Source organism: Nerophis lumbriciformis, linkage group LG14, assembly GCF_033978685.3.
Source record: "Nerophis lumbriciformis linkage group LG14, RoL_Nlum_v2.1, whole genome shotgun sequence".
In the NCBI taxonomy this organism is placed as follows: domain Eukaryota; kingdom Metazoa; phylum Chordata; class Actinopteri; order Syngnathiformes; family Syngnathidae; genus Nerophis; species Nerophis lumbriciformis.
The window spans coordinates 16,066,324-16,083,134 of NC_084561.2; the positions used below are offsets into that span (position 1 = coordinate 16,066,324).

The following is a 16,811-nucleotide window of genomic DNA, read 5'->3' on the forward strand; positions in this document are numbered from 1 at the left end:
AAAAGTATAAATACAATTCACATGTGAATTACAGATTATTTACTGTAAATGTATAAGTTTATAACGATTGACAAGATTTGATTGGAGGTCACCTGTGATGATTTTCCTCTCCTCTGACTTTGAAAAGCCTGGGCGTTCTAGTGTTAAACAATGCTTAAGCATCAAATCATAATATTTACACATTTAGGCGTGAGCTGACATGTAGTTTTGGATGCCTCTGAACGGTCAGTGGGACATTTGTGACATCACAGTTTGACCGACGTACTTACAGTCGCGATCAAAATGTCATGGCTGTCTTAAGTTTCCAATCATTTCTACAACTCTTATTTTTTTGTGATGAAGTGATTGGAGCACATACTTATTGGTCACAAAAAACATTCTTGAAGTTTGGTTCTGTTATGAATTTATTATGAGTCTACTGAAAATGTGACCAAATCTGCTGTTTAATCAACAACACCCAGAAACACCGTCGGCTTCGCTGGGCCCATTCTACAAGCCCCATTCTACAACAGCTTGGCTTCATAGTAAAAGAGTGCGGGTACTAGACTGGCCTGCCTGTAGTCCAGACCTGTCTGCCATTGAAAATGTGTGGCGCATTATGATGCCTAAAATACCACAATGGAGACCCCTGGACTGTTGAACAACTTAAGCTGTACATCAAGCAAGAATGGGAAAAAATTCCACCTGAGAAGCTTAAAAAATGTGTCTCCTCAGTTCCCAAACGTTTACTGAGTGTTGTTAAAAGGAAAGGCCATGTAACACAGTGGGGATCATGCCCTTTCCCAACTACTTTGGCACGTGTTGCAGCCATGAAATTCTAAGTTAATTATTATTTGCAAAAAAAAATAAAGTTTATGAGTTTGAACATCAAATCGTTGTAGTGCATTCAATTGAATATGGGTTGAAAAGGATTTGCAAATCATTGTATTCCGTTTATATTTACATCTAACACAATTTCCCAACTCATATGGAAACGAGGCTGGAAAGGAAGGCTTCCTTTGCAATCTGAGAACTCCCCTACACACAAACCGTTTGCAGACATACTCCAAAAGGGTATTATAAATGTGACTATGGAGAAGAGATTTACGCAAAACTTACACCAAAGCATACAATCCAAACCACACGGAAGTGTTTTAAATGTAGATTAAAATCATCATAGGTCCCCAGTAAGTGTACACCCAATTGATTTATTGACATTTCAACATTTTTAACTGTCATAAAAGAAATCCTTTAAACCACATTGCTGACGTCCTGCCAGACATCCTGCATGATAGTGGTTTCAAGTGAGCCATTGTGCGAATTTAGAGGCGTACTATTTAGGTCGATTTCCAAATAGTAACATTTTAGGGTTTTGATGGTATTGTATTGTTTTTAGTGTATTTTATACAAAAAAAGGCAATGCAACTGGTAGGAAATTAACACATGTTTAAGCGAGTTTTAAAAATCATCCAAACCCAGACTGGTCCATCAGATTGCCAGATGGAAAAGCATGATTCATCAGTCCAGAGAAGGCGTCTCCACTGCTCCAGAGTCCAGTGGCGACGTGCTTTACACCACTGCATCCCACGCTTTGCATTAAACTTGGTGATGTATGGCTTAGATGCAGCTGCGCGGCCATGGAAACCCATTCCATGAAGCTCTCTGCGTCCTGTACGTGGGCTAATTGGAAGGTCACATGAAGTTTGGAGCTCTGTAGCAACTGACTGTGCAGAAAGTCTTTGCACTATGCGCTTCAGCATCCGCTGACCCCTCTCTGTCAGTTTACGTGGCCTACCACTTGGTGGCTGAGTTGCTGTTGTTCCCAAACTCTTCACTTTTCTTATAATAAAGTTGACTTTGGAATATTTAGGAGCGAGGAAATTTCACGACTGGATTTGTTGCACAGGTGGCATCCTTGGACAGTCCCACGCTGGAAATCACTAAGAGCGGCCCATTCTTTCACAAATGTTTGTAGAAACAGTCTCCATGCCTAAGTGCTTGATTTTATACACCAGGGCAAGTGATTAGGACACTCAATTCTCATCATTTGGATGGGTGGCCAAAAACTTTTAGCAATATAGTGTATATTAGTTGTGAAAGTAAGTTATTTACAAAGTAAGATTTTGTAAATGTATGTTTTAAAAAACCTTAATTGTTTCCAAAAAAAAACGGCTGGTTAAACAAAACAGGACCCACTAGCTGCTCCAATCAGCTAAACAGACTCAATAACTCCACGGAGATGTTTTGGTGAATTTACTGAGACATTTGTAAAACCGAAACAATACAAAAAAAAAATGCCATTGTAAGTTAATAATTCTAACACAGACGCTCGTAAACATGTTAGCATATTAGCTAAAGACCCTAGCATCATTACATCACGATAACGCGTACAAATACGCATGAAAACAATCCTACAAACATCACATATGGGACGGTTTAGTAAGTATAAACTGTTTTAGTTATATTGTAAAACTTACGTCGCCTTAAATGATGAGTGAAGAATCCATACGAGTAGAAACGCTTCGGATGATTAAGAAGATGAAACAACACTCTACTTCCGGTTGTTGAAAGCACGGAATGGAAGGACACTGCAGTGAGCGAACTTGTCCATAAGATGGCGCCACAGCACAAACAATAAAACACACTTTCAGTGTATTTGCTTAGTTTTTTTTGTACCAATTAGAACTTGTTGTTTATTTGGGACCTGCATACAAATTTGAAATAAAATCGTAGATGCATTGCGGAGATACATATAAAACAATCTTGGCTTTATTCATACTTCTGTTGGAAATTTGAGCCTTTTTGAAACTTGCTTTGTCCTGTGACGTTTTCTGACCTGTGACGTCTGCGGATTATCCATATATGCTATACATCAGTGGTTCTTAACCTTGTTGGAAGTACTATGCTCTTAAGCATCTGTTGACCCCTCTCTGTCAGTTTACGTGGCCTACCACTTGGTGGCTGAGTTGCTGTTGTTCCCAAACTCTTCACTTTTCTTATAATAAAGTTGACTTTGGAATATTTAGGAGCGAGTAAATTTCACGACTGGATTTGTTGCACAGGTGGCATCCTATGACAGTTCCACACTGGAAATCACTGAGAACGGCCCATTCTTTCACCCAGTCTTGATTCCCCGCTCAATTGTTTGTTCAACTCGGATAACCAAGCAGGTTTTTGTACATGTTTCCCTCTACTTGTTCTGTGCTATGCTAATACAAACAGAATATTTATGAGTATAGTCCACTGCCTGCACATTTTCCGTCCAAGCCAGCCATCCTGGCATCCTAATTCTGCCAGTGGCCATCCCAGAACACATCCCCTCTCTTTAATGTCAATGTGTCCCATGCGGCTTGTCCCATGTGCCATATTCTCCTTTGCCCCTGTTCCAAGAACCAATATTCCCCTTTCCCCACCTCACCTATTCCACATAGCCTCCTTTTTCTCCCTTCATCTCCATCCAAGTCCTTATTTCCCCCCCACCGTTGTTTCCCTTCCCTCAACCTCATTTTTCAACAATAATATTTTGATGTGCTAATACAATTTAAAAAGGACGTATCGGAAGTTTATATTTGAAACAGGGCTTTCAAATGTATATTTTTTTTATATCAGATTAATCACATTTTGGAATTTGGATTACTGGAATTTCCGGGCTATAGAGCGCACCCACCAACATTTTTGAAGAAATAAATAGGTTTACATATACCGTATTTTTCGGACTATAAGTCGCAGTTTTTTTCATAGTTTGGCCGGGGGTGCGACTTATACTCAGGAGCGACTTATGTGTGAAATTATTAACACATTACCGTAAAATATCAAATAATATTATTTAGCTCATTCACGTAAGAGACTAGACCAGGGGTCGGCAACCCGCGGCTCCGGAGCCGCATGCGGCTCTTTGATCACTCTGATGCGGCTCAGCAGCTTACTTGCCGAACCCCCCGATTTACCCGGGAGACTTCCGGATTTCAGTGCCTCTCGCAGAAAACTCCCGGGATTAATATTCACCGATTTTCACCCTTACAGTTATAATAAGAGCATGCCATGATGGTAGAGCATTTGGCGCCCTCTACAATCTGTATTAGCAGCGTGCCAGCCCAACCACTTGTTATACAGTATGCATCTTCTGCTTGCTCACGTACGTGACAGCAAGGCATACTTGGTCAACAGCCACACAGGTTACACTGACGGTGACCATATAAAACAACTTTAACACTCTTGCAAATAATGCGCCACACTTTGAACCAAAACCAAACAAGAATGACAAACACATTTCGGGAGAACATCTGCACCTTAACACAACATAAACACAACAGAACAAATACCCAGAATCCCATGCAGCCCTGACTCTTCCGGGCTACATTATACACCCCTGCTACCACCAAACCCCGCCCCCACCCCAACCTCTGTGCGTCGGTTGAGGTGGGCGGGGTTTGGTAGCAGGGGTGTATAATGTATCCCGGAAGAGTTAGGGCTGCATGGGATTCTGGGTATTTGTCCTGTTGTGTTTATGTTGCGTTACGGTGCAGATGTTCTCCCGAAATGTGTTTGTCATTCTTGTTTGGTGTGGGTTCACAGTGTGGCGCATTATTAGTAAGAGTGTTAAAGTTTTTTTTATACCGCCACCGTCAGTGTAACCTGTGTGGTTGTTGACCAAGTATGCCTTGCTTTCACCTACGTGAGCAAGCGGAAGCCCCAAACAACGTGTGGCTGGTCCGGCACGCTGGCTGAAGAGGGTGCTATATTCTGTACCGTCATGGCACGCATGACGCTGACAAGCGCCATTCTCGTAAAACTTGCGTGCCGCACCAGCATTCAAATTCCAAATTAAGGTGTGGGCAGCGTGTCTGAGTGCCTTGGTTTATACATAGCACAAAGCAAAAAAAAACTTTGTATGCAGTGTTATTTCATTTTAAATTTCAAAAAATATTTTTGTGGGTCCCATTGTTTTCTATAATTTGTGAAACTGGTCAAAATGGCTCTTTGACTGGTAAAGGTTGCCGACCCCTGGACTAGACGTATAAGATTTCATGGGATTTAGCGATTAGGAGTGACAGATTGTTTGGTAAACATATAGCATGTTCTATATGTTATAGTTAATTGAATGACTCTTACCATAATATGTTACGTTAACATACCAGACACGTTCTCAGTTGGTTATTTATGCCTCATATAACGTACACTTATTCAGCCTGTTGTTCACTATTCTTTATTTATTTTAAATTGCCTTTCAAATGTCTATTCTTGGTGTTGGGTTTTATCAAATACATTTCCCCCAAAAGTGCGACTTATATATGTTTTTTTCCTTCTTTATTATGCATTTTCGGCCGGTGCGCCTTATACTCCAGAGCGACTTATACTCCGAAAAATACGGTACTGTATTAGCCGCACCGGACCATAAGTCGCAGATATATGAAATATTTTGTAAATGTTCAATCACATGCCTTAATTGTATTCAAACGGTGCCTGTAACATATATGACATACATATATGACCTGTAACAAATACGTATATATAATATATAATATGTAAATATTACATATATGTTATATTTTATATTGCTACTATGTTACATTTTTAGTCTACTTTATACCTGCATTATCCTTTCTATCATTACCCTTTCCATCCTTTGTAACTCAGCTACTGTGTGGAACAATTTCCCTTGTGGATCAATAACGTTTGCCTCAGTCCAAGTCTAAGTCTAACATGGCAGTAAAATGGATGATCAAACACAACATAAGTCATTGTCGTGGACATACTAGCTGCAGAAGTTAGCGCTCGAATCAGCTAAAAGGACTCAATAAGTCCACAGTGACGTTTTGGTGAATTTACTGAGGAATTTGTGAAACTGGAACATTACAAAAATAATGCCATTGTAAGTTAATGATATTAACATAGGCACTGCTAAACAGGTTAGCATATTAGCTAATGCTAACAACTAGGGCTGCAACAACTAATCGATTAAATCCGATTATAAAAATAGTTGGCGATTAATTTAGTCGTCGATTCGTTGTATCTATGCTACGCGCATGCGCAGAGGCTACGTTTTTATTTTTATTTTTTTATAAACCTTTATTTATAAACCAACATTTACAAACAGCTGAGAAACAATAATAGTATGCTGTTTTGTTTTTTTCCAATAAAATACTGGAAAAAATAGAAATGTAGTTTGTCTCTTTTATACGATTATTAATCGATTAATCGAAGTAATAATCGACAGATTAATCGATTATCAAATTAGTTGTTAGTTGCAGCCCTACTAACAACACCAGCTTCATTACATTACGATAGCACGTACAAATATGCATGAAAACACTCCTACAGACATCACACATGCGACGGTTTAGTAAGTATGACTTGTTTTAGATATATTGTAAAACTTACAAACGTTGCTTAGAGTGATGAATAAGGAATCTGCACGAGTAGAAACGGTATCGACGACTAGAAGACGGAACAGCATTTGTACTTCCGGTTCAAAGCAATAAAAACACTGTCGACATTCACTTTGCAGCACCTGTGGTAAGCGACCTGCCCTAAAATATATCACATATAGTAACACACTATATCATTGTCTTTGCATGTGTTTTATGAAAACGAGTTGCATTATGCACTGCAAAAAGTCAGTGTTCAATAACAATAAAACATTTTTACAAAAATTAGGGGTATTTTATTTGAACTAAGCAAAATTATCTGCCAATAGAACAAGAAAATGTGGCTTGTCATGACTTTCCAAAACAAGTAAAATTAGCTAATTTCAATGAACCCAAAAATACCTTAAAATAAGTATATTCTCACTAGGGCTGCAACTAACAACTAATTTGATAATCGATTAATCTGTCGATTATTACTTCGATTGATCGATTAATAATCGGATAAAAGAGACAAACTACATTTATATCGTTTCCAGTATTTTATTGGAAGAAAAAAAACAGCATACTGGCACCATACTTATTTTGATTATTGTTTCTCAGCTGTTTGTAAATGTTGCAGTTTATAAATAAAGGTTTATAAAAAAAAAAAAAAAAAAAAAAATGAAAATAAAAAAAAGTAGCCTCTGCGCATGCGCATAGCATTGATCCAACAAATCGATGACTAAATTAATCGCCAACTATTTTTATAATCGATTAGTTGTTGCAGCCCTAATTCTCACTAATAACAACTGTACTACTATACGAGTACATATTTTCTATTGTTTCATTGGAAATAAAACTGCAAAGTCCATTTGGCTGTCATCTGTTTTAATATGAGACACAATTGTGTCAAAGTCATGATTTTTTTTCATGCTTGAAATCAGAAATTATTACTTTAAAAAAGTAGTTTTATACTTGTGAGTGTTGATGACACAGCTTTGCAACACTTGATATTCTAGTTTCAAGCATGTTTTACTCAATATAGGTCATCAAATCTCAGCAACAAGCTGTAATATCTTACTGAGATCATTTAGGACCAACACCCTTAAAACAAGTAAAACAATAACATAAAATCTGCTTAGTGAAAAGAATTCTCTTATCAGACAGAAAATAAGCAAATATCACCCTTATTTGAGATATTTAATCTTACTTAGATTTCAATTTTTGCAGTGTGGCCGTCGGCAAAAAAAAAAAAATCCATAAATTAGCTGCACTGTTTTATAAGCCGCAGGGTTCAAAGTGTGGGGGGGGAAGTAGATGCATGATTTATTGTAGTCCTCCTTTTGTACAGTACTACTAATTTATGGTAGTACGTCGTAACACGAGAAGCGCCTGCAGATGTGGAACTGCTAAGATAAAATACTTAGGAGTGAAAAGTAAAGGGAAAAAGGCTTTAACATTAAAATGAGAGGAGGTAAATGGGGTCCATAATCAGTCCTTTTGCAGATAGAAAACAAAAGAAACAAAAACACCCAACAAATAAGAGCCCTTCCTTCATTACTTGCTTTTGTCTGAGCAACATAGCTGCTGTCTTCTGGAATCTGGAGGAAACTTTGTCAAGATGATTTCACTCACCACTCATTTTTCTTGCTCCTGTGGATTGCCCTACATTTTGCCTGTGCTTACTCCCACACACACACTTACACAATAACACGCAGGTGTATGGGCTTAAAGTTTAAAAAATTCATAGGCTTGTTTTGAGTTCTTTTTCACTTCCTCCAATCTTGTGGCCGATGTTTTTCTTCGGTTTATACCGTTTATGCTGAACTTTCAGTGAAATATTTACAAACCCCGTTTCCATATGAGTTGGGAAATTGTGTTAGATGTAAATATAAACAGAATACAATGATTTTCAAATCATTTTCAACCCATATTCAGTTGAATATGCTACAAAGACAACATATTTGATGTTCAAACTGATAAACTTTTTTTTTTTTTGCAAGTAATCATCAACTTTAGAATTTGATGCCAGCAACACGTGACAAAGAAGTTGGGAAAGGTGAAAATAAATACTGATAAAGTTGAGGAATGCTCATCAAACACTTATTTGGAACATCCCACAAGTGAACAGGCAAATTGGGAACAGGTGGGTGCCATGATTGGGTATAAAAGTAGATTCCATGAAATGCTCAGTCATTCACAAACAAGGATAGGGCGAGGGTCACCACTTTGTCAACAAATGCGTGAGCAAATTGTTGAACAGTTTAAGAAAAACCTTTCTCAACCAGCTATTGCAAGGAATTTAGGGATTTCACCATCTACGGGCCGTAATATCATCAAAGGGTTCAGAGAATCTGGAGAAATCACAGCACGTAAGCAGCTAAGCCCGTGACCTTCGATCCCTCAGGCTGTACTGCATCAACAAGCGACATCAGTGTGTAAAGGATATCACCACATGGGCTCAGGAACACTTCAGAAACCCACTGTCAGTAACTACAGTTGGTCGCTACATCTGTAAGTGCAAGTTAAAACTCTCCTATGCAAGGCAAAAACCGTTTATCAACAACACCCAGAAACGCCGTCGGCTTCGCTGGGCCTGAGCTCATCTAAGATGGACTGATACAAAGTGGAAAAGTGTTCTGTGATCTGACGAGTTCACATTGAAAATAGTTTTTGGAAACTTGTGGACGTCGTGTCCTCCGGACCAAAGAGGAAAATAACCATCCAGATTGTTATAGGCGCAAAGTTCAAAAGCCAGCATCTGTGATGGTATGGGGGTGTATTAGTGCCCAAGACATGGGTAACTTACACATCTGTGAAGGCACCATTAATGCTGAAAGGTACATACAGGTTTTGGAGCAACATATGTTGCCATCCAAGCAACGTTACCATGGACGCCCCTGCTTATTTCAGCAAGACAATGCCAAGCCACCTGTTACATCAACGTGGCTTCATAGTAAAAGAGTGCGGGTACTAGACTGGCCTGCCTGTAGTCCAGACCTGTCTCCCATTGAAAATGTGTGGCGCATTATGAAGCCTAAAATACCACAATGGAGACCCCCGGACTGTTGAACAACTTAAGCTGAACATCAAGCAAGAATGGGAAAGAATTCCACCTGAGAAGCTTTAAAAAATGTGTCTCCTCAGTTCCCAAACGTTTACTGAGTGTTGTTAAAAGGAAAGGCCATGTAACACAGTGGTGAACATGCCCTTTCCCAACTACTTTGGCACGTGTTGCAGCCATGAAATTCTAAGTTAATTATTTGCAAAAAAAAAATAAAATGTTTATGAGTTTGAACATCAAATATCTTGTCTTTGTAGTGCATTCAATCGAATATGGGTTGAAAAGGATTTGCAAATCATTGTATTCCGTTTATATTTACATCTAACACAATTTCCCAACTCATATTTAAACGGGGTTTGTATAACAACACTGTAATGGCTGTCCAGGAATGATGAGATCCTTCAGCGGGAGTGGTAATGCGAGCATTGTCGCGGCCAATCAAGAGTGATTGTTCACGTCACCACATCTCAATTTGTTTGAAGGGCACCTGAAGGAATACCACCGCCCCAGCTCTAGATACACTCACCAAATGAGGGAAGGGGTGGGGTCTGTCGCTGACAAAAAATATATTTAGCATGCTGGGCCAGGCCTCCCCACACACATTAACATCGCACCTCATCCCTCTGACAGCCAACAGGGCCGAGCATGTGCATTGTCAGCCAACTATAGCTCAGCTTCATCCAGTCCATAGCAGATGGCAACAGGAGAGAACAGATAGAACATGGCGTGCATGCATGCATGTGTGTGTGTGTGTGTGAGACACAGCAAGAAAGTGTGTTATCGCTCTATATATGATGAAAACATATGGTGGAATATGTAAAAATAAAAACTATCACCTGAGTAAAGAACATTGCACGGTAACATTTCTCAACATCTCTGACTCAATGGTCGGTAATCGACAAATACTTTTTTATGTGAATGTAAGCTTTCCTGGCGGTCAAAAAGCAGTAATTTCATTTTTTTTTAAAACAGCTGGTTATTGACACACAACAGACTAGTGTTGTCTTGATACCAATATTTGATATTTACCGGTACCAAAATGTATTTCGGTACTTTTTGGTACGTTTCTAAATAAAGGGGACCACAAAAAATTTCATTATTGGCTTTATTTTAACCAAAAATCTTAGGGTACATTAAACAACACCCCCCAACACTATACACCCCCGGCAACCCTGAGATGGACAAGCGGTAGAAATGGATGGATGTTGGAATCTCATTTGCAAGTATTATACAGGTATAGTAGACTTTGGATCTAATTGCAATTCCAAGACATTAGATGGCAGTAGTGTATAGAGTAGTGTGTGATGCCAACTTAGGAAGTGGTCTTTGCCATCAAGTTGAATGTACCACTTAAGTCCCCCGTTGCACCCTACAAAGTGTTTGTACTGCAAGTATTGTACTTAATACATTTTTGCCGTTTTTATTTATAATGTGCATCTTCGTTGTAGGTTTTTCATTATTTAATTTGGAGGTGTTCAAATTGCCATGTAATATCGCTAATGCTAATCAGTAGCAGGTATATATGGCCAGAGGTGGGTAGTAATGCGCTACATTTACTCCGTTACATCTACTTGAGTAACTTTTGGGATAAATTGTACTTCTAAGAGTAGTTTTAATGCAACATACTTTTACTTTTACTTGAGTATATTTATAGAGAAAAAATGCTACTTTTACTCCGCTACTTTTATCTACGTTCAGCTCGCTACTACTTTTTATCGATCTGTTAATGCACGCTTTGTTTGTTTTGGTCTGTCAGACAGCCCAATAAAGGGTTACTTTAAAAGTTTGTACAAAAAAATACTCATTTGTTGCTAAATCAAGTCAGATGACTTTTTGAATATTGTCAAATTTTTTATTTAGTCTTACAGGGAAATAAAACCTGACAAAAGAATCCCTCACCCAGTGACAAAGGACTACAACAACTCCCAAGGTAAGATATAAAAACCAGCACTCACGTCCACTCGATGATTTATTACCTAGTTAGCCCTTTGCAAACTCTTTTAATACTGCAGGACTCACCTCGGATGATGGACAGCTTGGCATTGACTGTGATCTCGCCCTCGGTGTTCTCAGCCACACATTCATAGATGTTCTCGTCACGCGGTGCACGCAGAGGCTGGATTCGGAGCACGGCGCCGGCGCCCTCGTCGAATTCAATGGTCTGTTGGTTGAAGCAGTAGGATTCATTTTTAGAGAGGGAATGGAATTGGTCCTACTATCAGAGTCACACAGATGAGTTTGATATAAATATTTGTAATATATGAAATGTCCTTCATTTTCAACCATCTACACTGCAAAAAGTCAGTGTTCAAAAACAAGAAAAAAAACATAGAAAAATTAGGGGTATTTTATTTGAACTAAGCAAAATTATCCGCCAATAGAACAAGAAAATTTGGCTTGTCAAGACTTTCCAAAACAAGTAAAATTAGCTAACCTCAATGAACTCAAAAATACCTTAGAATAAGTATATTCTCACTAATAACAAGTGCACTTTTTTTGGTAGAAAAACAAATGAGACCTTTTTGCTCAATATGTTCAAAAAATATTCTTAAATTAAGAAAATGCTAGTGCCATTATCTTGACATAATGATATGCGCTCGGCATCATGATTTTTTTTTTTTCATGCTTGAAGTAAGAAATTATTACTTTAAAAAAGTCGTTTTATGCTTGTGAATGTTGATAACACAGCTTCGCATCAGTTGATATTCTAGTTTCAAGCATGTTTTACTCAATATAGGTCATAAAATATCAGCAACAAGCGGTAATATCTTACTGAGATCATTTAGGACCAAAACCCTTAAAACAAGTAAAACATTACAATAAAATCTGCTTAGTGGGAAGAATTATCTTATCGGACAGAAAATAAGCAAATATCACCCTTATTTGAGATATTTCATCTTACTTAGATTTCAGTTTTTGCAGTGTAGTCTGCACTCAATGGTCGGGGTTTGAACTCACGACCTACCAATCTCATCTCATTCTAACCCCCAAGCCAATATATCAATATTTGTATTTTTACTATTTTTCCAAAAGCTTTTTTTCAGTTGTCTTTTGTTAATGTTTACAAACTCAGGGACTAAGTGTATGGATACCGGAAGACTTTGAGGGCAAAAAACTAATTATCTATCTGGGAAACAATAGCAGTTTTTGCTTTTGTTTGGTTGTTGTGCACTCGCCACTTTATTGTATATAGCATTCACTACCACAAAAAACAATGCATAATCTGATTTAAAACAATAATATCAAATAAAAATTTTTATAGGATAAGCTTTATACATATGTGTTATTGTGTTTACTTTAATTACTTGCTAAAAAAAAATCATTTTCAGTTCTATGATTTTTTTGTCAAAGTATCGGATTGCACATCGTAATCGGATCTAAGGGCAAAAATACTGATCGGGACATCCCTAATTTATATTATTATTACTAGAGATGTCCGATAATATCGGACTGCCGATATTATCGGCCGATAAATGCTTTAAAATGTAATATCGGAAATAATCGGTATTTGTTTCAAAAAGTAAAATGTATGACTTTTTAAAACGCCGCTGTGTACACGGACGTAGGGAGAAGTACAGAGCGCCAATAAATCTTAAAGGCACTGCCTTTGCGTGCCGGCCCAGTCACGTAAAATCTACGGCTTTTCACACACACAAGTGAATGCAATGCATACTTGGTCTACAGCCATACAGGTCACACTGAGGGTGGTCGTATAAACAACTTTAACACTGTTACAAATATGCGCCACACTGTGAACCCACACCAAACAAGAATGACAAACACATTTTGGGAGAACATCCGCACCATAACACAACATAAACACAACAGAACAAATACCCAGAACCCCTTGCAGCACTAACTCTTCCGGGACGCTACAATACACACACCCCGCTTCCCCCCTACCCCCCCTCCCTCACTCCACCTCAACCCTGCCCACCTCAACCTCCTCATGCTCTCTCAGGGAGAGCATGTCCCAAATTCCAAGCTGCTGTTTTGAGGCATGTTAAAAAAAATAATGCACTTTGTGACTTCAATAATAAATATGGCAGTGCCATGTTGGCATTTTTTTTTTCCATAACTTGAGTTGATTTATTTTGGAAAACCTTGTTACATTGTTTAATGCATCCAGCGGGGAATCACAACAAAATTAGGCATAATAATGTGTTAATTCCACGACTGTATATATCGGTTGTTATCGGAATCGGTAATCAACAGTTGGACAATATCGGATATCGGCAAAAAAGCCATTATCGGACATCTCTAGTTATTGTGTTTACTTTAATTACTTGCTAAAAAAAAAATTATTTTCAGTTCTACGATTTTTTTGTCAAAGTATCGGATTGGAGATCGTAATCGGGTCTAAGGGCAAAAATACTGATCGGGACATCCCTACTTTATATGATTATTACTAGAGATGTCTATAAATGCGTTAAAATGTAATATCGGAAATTATCGGTATCGTGTTTTTTTATTATCGGTATCATTTTTTAATTTTTTTTAAATTAAATCAACATAAAAAACACAAGATACACTTACAATTAGTGCACCAACCCAAAAAAACATCCCTCCCCTATTTACACTCATTCACACAAAAGGGTTGTTTCTTTCTGTTATTAATATTCTGGTTCCTACATTATATATCAATATATATCAATACAGTCTGCAAGGGATACAGTCCGTAAGCACACATGATTGTGCGTGCTGCTGGTCCACTAATAGTACTAACCTTTAACAGTTAATTTGACTATTTTTCATTAATTACTAGTTTCAATGTAACTGTTTTTATATTGTTTTACTTTCTTTTTTATTCAATAATTTTTTATTTATTTATTTATTAATTCAAATTAATTATTTAATTTACACTGTTAATTGTGTAACTGAACGTTGATATTTTCGCACATGCAGAATTTTTGACTCACAAGGTTATGCAGTTAAACAATTATATTATTGATATTTTTATTCTATTCTTACGTGGGGGAAAAAAACAATAGTGAAAATGTAAGAAAAAAAGAGCAAAAAAATCGGTATGTAATGAAAAAAAGCTGAAATGTTCTGACTAATAATGGGTAATAATATACTTAGTCACTATTAATACAAATAGAACACAAAATCTTTTTTTTTTTTAAATAAAAAAATATCAATAAGGCCTCCGCATAATTTCAATATGTGGCCCTTGATGGAAAAAGTTTAGACACCCCTGATTTAAATATTCAAAGCTCTCAAAGTAAAAATAAAATATACATAAAATACATACAAAGCTTAGTCAGTTAATTGAAAGATAAAATAATACTAACTTATACATTAATTTGAATAATTAATTCAAATTAATTAATTAATGTACACTGTTACACTTATTTTATTTTATGAATTTTTTTAAAAAGTACCTTATCTTCACCATACCTGGTTGTCCAAATTAGGCATAATAATGGGTTAATTCCACGACTGTATATATCAGTTGATATCGGTATCGGTAATTAAAGAGTTGGACAATATCGGAATATCGGATATCGGCAAAAAGCCATTATCGGACATCCCTAATTATTACTTGTATTTAACCTCCACAAACCCCACACAGCTTTTAACACCTCAAATGCTCTTAAAACACTGCATACATTCAAAGACCGACATCCTTCCAACAAGAAACTTCAATGAGTACTCATATCGTAATGTACGCAATGGTACTTCCAGATCTGCGATGCACTGAGACTGCAGTAAGTCAGAAGCAAAGCGATTTTTGTGTTGCGATTTTTATACTGGCAGCTCTTTCCCAAACGCGTCGTTTTCTTCCAACCATGAAAGACGACGGGTTGAGTCGGTCAGTCTCAAAAAAAGCCCACCTGACAGCAAACCCTCCTCTCCAGGCCGAAGGCGAGGAGGGGCTTCCTGCTGAGATCTTTGAGTAAAGCTAAACTCTGAGATATAAGTGCGTGTCTTCGGCAGCCTGCTGCTTCATTGCTGCATGTCTCAGGGCTGAGCAGCTAATTAGGCAAAAACACTGCAGAGCACAGCATCACGATCAATATCAAAGCATCTGTCTAGAGGCTAGCAACAGTAAAAAAAAAAGATATAATACTTTTTTTATTACATGCTAAATGCAGGAAGAAAAGTGTCCATTTTGGCAGGCTCCTTCATGCCCTTGGCTTTGTTTTGCAGTTAACATGCAGCAAAAGGAGGAGAGCACAACTTTTGATTTTGTCCTCCACTGCGAAGCCGCCTCTCTCTCCCCCGATGATGTTGTCATGTCTTGTTTTTTTCGCTCTCTCCGATGTACCTCCCTTGGCGTCGCAGTACGCGCACGCCGGTCTCCGCGCTCCGCAGTCGTTAACGACGGCAACTTTTTAATTAAAAGACACGCCGGCATCAATCGAGACTTTTGGTGATGCCATCTGGGAGGCCTGTTGAAATCCGAACAACAAACATCAAAAATAGCGTACCGACAAGCGCATTCGCATAGGCGAGGCTGAGGAGGGGGGATACGGCGAGGATGTGACGGATTCAAGTGCAAGGAGGACACAGTTGAAAGAGTGTGCGCTTCTGCATGGCAATATCGGCTGACTGTGTTGTGGTGAGCGTGCAAACCCCTCAGAAATTGAGAGAAGCCGCGTCATAAAAAAGACTAAGAAAGAAAACACCAATTGAAATTTTACAGGACCCCAAATGTTGTTTGTAAAAAATATATATATATTTTATATATATATACACAGTACCGGCCCAAAGTTTGGCCACACTTTCTCGTTCAATGTGGGGTTTTTTTCATGACTATTTACATTGTAAATTGTCACTGAAGGCATCAAAACTACCGTATTTTTCGGACTATAAGTCGCAGTTTTTTTCATAGTTTGGCCGGGCTCCAGTGCAACTTATATATGTTTTTTTCCTTTTTTATTATGCATTTTCGGCAGGTGCGACTTATACTCCGGTGCGACTTATACTCCAAAAAATACGGTATGTGGAGTTATGAACTTAACAAAAAAAGGTGAAATAACTGAAAACTTGTTTTATATTCTAGTTTCTTCAAAATAGCCACCCTTTGCGCTGATTACTGTTTTGCACACTCTTGGCATTCTCTCGATGAGCTTCAAGAGGTAGTCACCTGAAATGGTTTTCACTTCACAGGTGTCATAGTTTTGATGCCTTCAAAGACAATTTACAATCTAAATAGTCATGAAAATAAAGAAAATATACATATATATATACATATTTATATATATATATACATACATATACAGGTAAAAGCCAGTAAATTAGAATATTTTGAAAAACTTGAATTATTTCAGTAATTGCATTCAAAAGGTGTAACTTGTACATTATATTTATTCATTGCACACAGACTGATGCATTCAAATGTTTATTTCATTTAATTTTGATGATTTGAAGTGGCAACAAATGAAAATCCAAAATTCCGTGTGTCACAAAATTAG

General features: G+C 37.7%; 1 protein-coding gene across 1 annotated transcript in view; it reads right to left on the reverse strand.

Annotated features, from left to right (window-relative positions):
• The window catches only part of ptprsa (protein tyrosine phosphatase receptor type Sa), a 476,646-nt gene that overhangs the window by 313,648 nt on the left and 146,187 nt on the right, over positions 1-16,811 (reverse strand). The window contains exon 4 of the mRNA XM_072914629.1: positions 11,410-11,551. Within this exon, the coding sequence (XP_072770730.1) occupies positions 11,410-11,551 (142 nt within the window). The remainder of the gene's footprint in view (positions 1-11,409; positions 11,552-16,811) is intronic.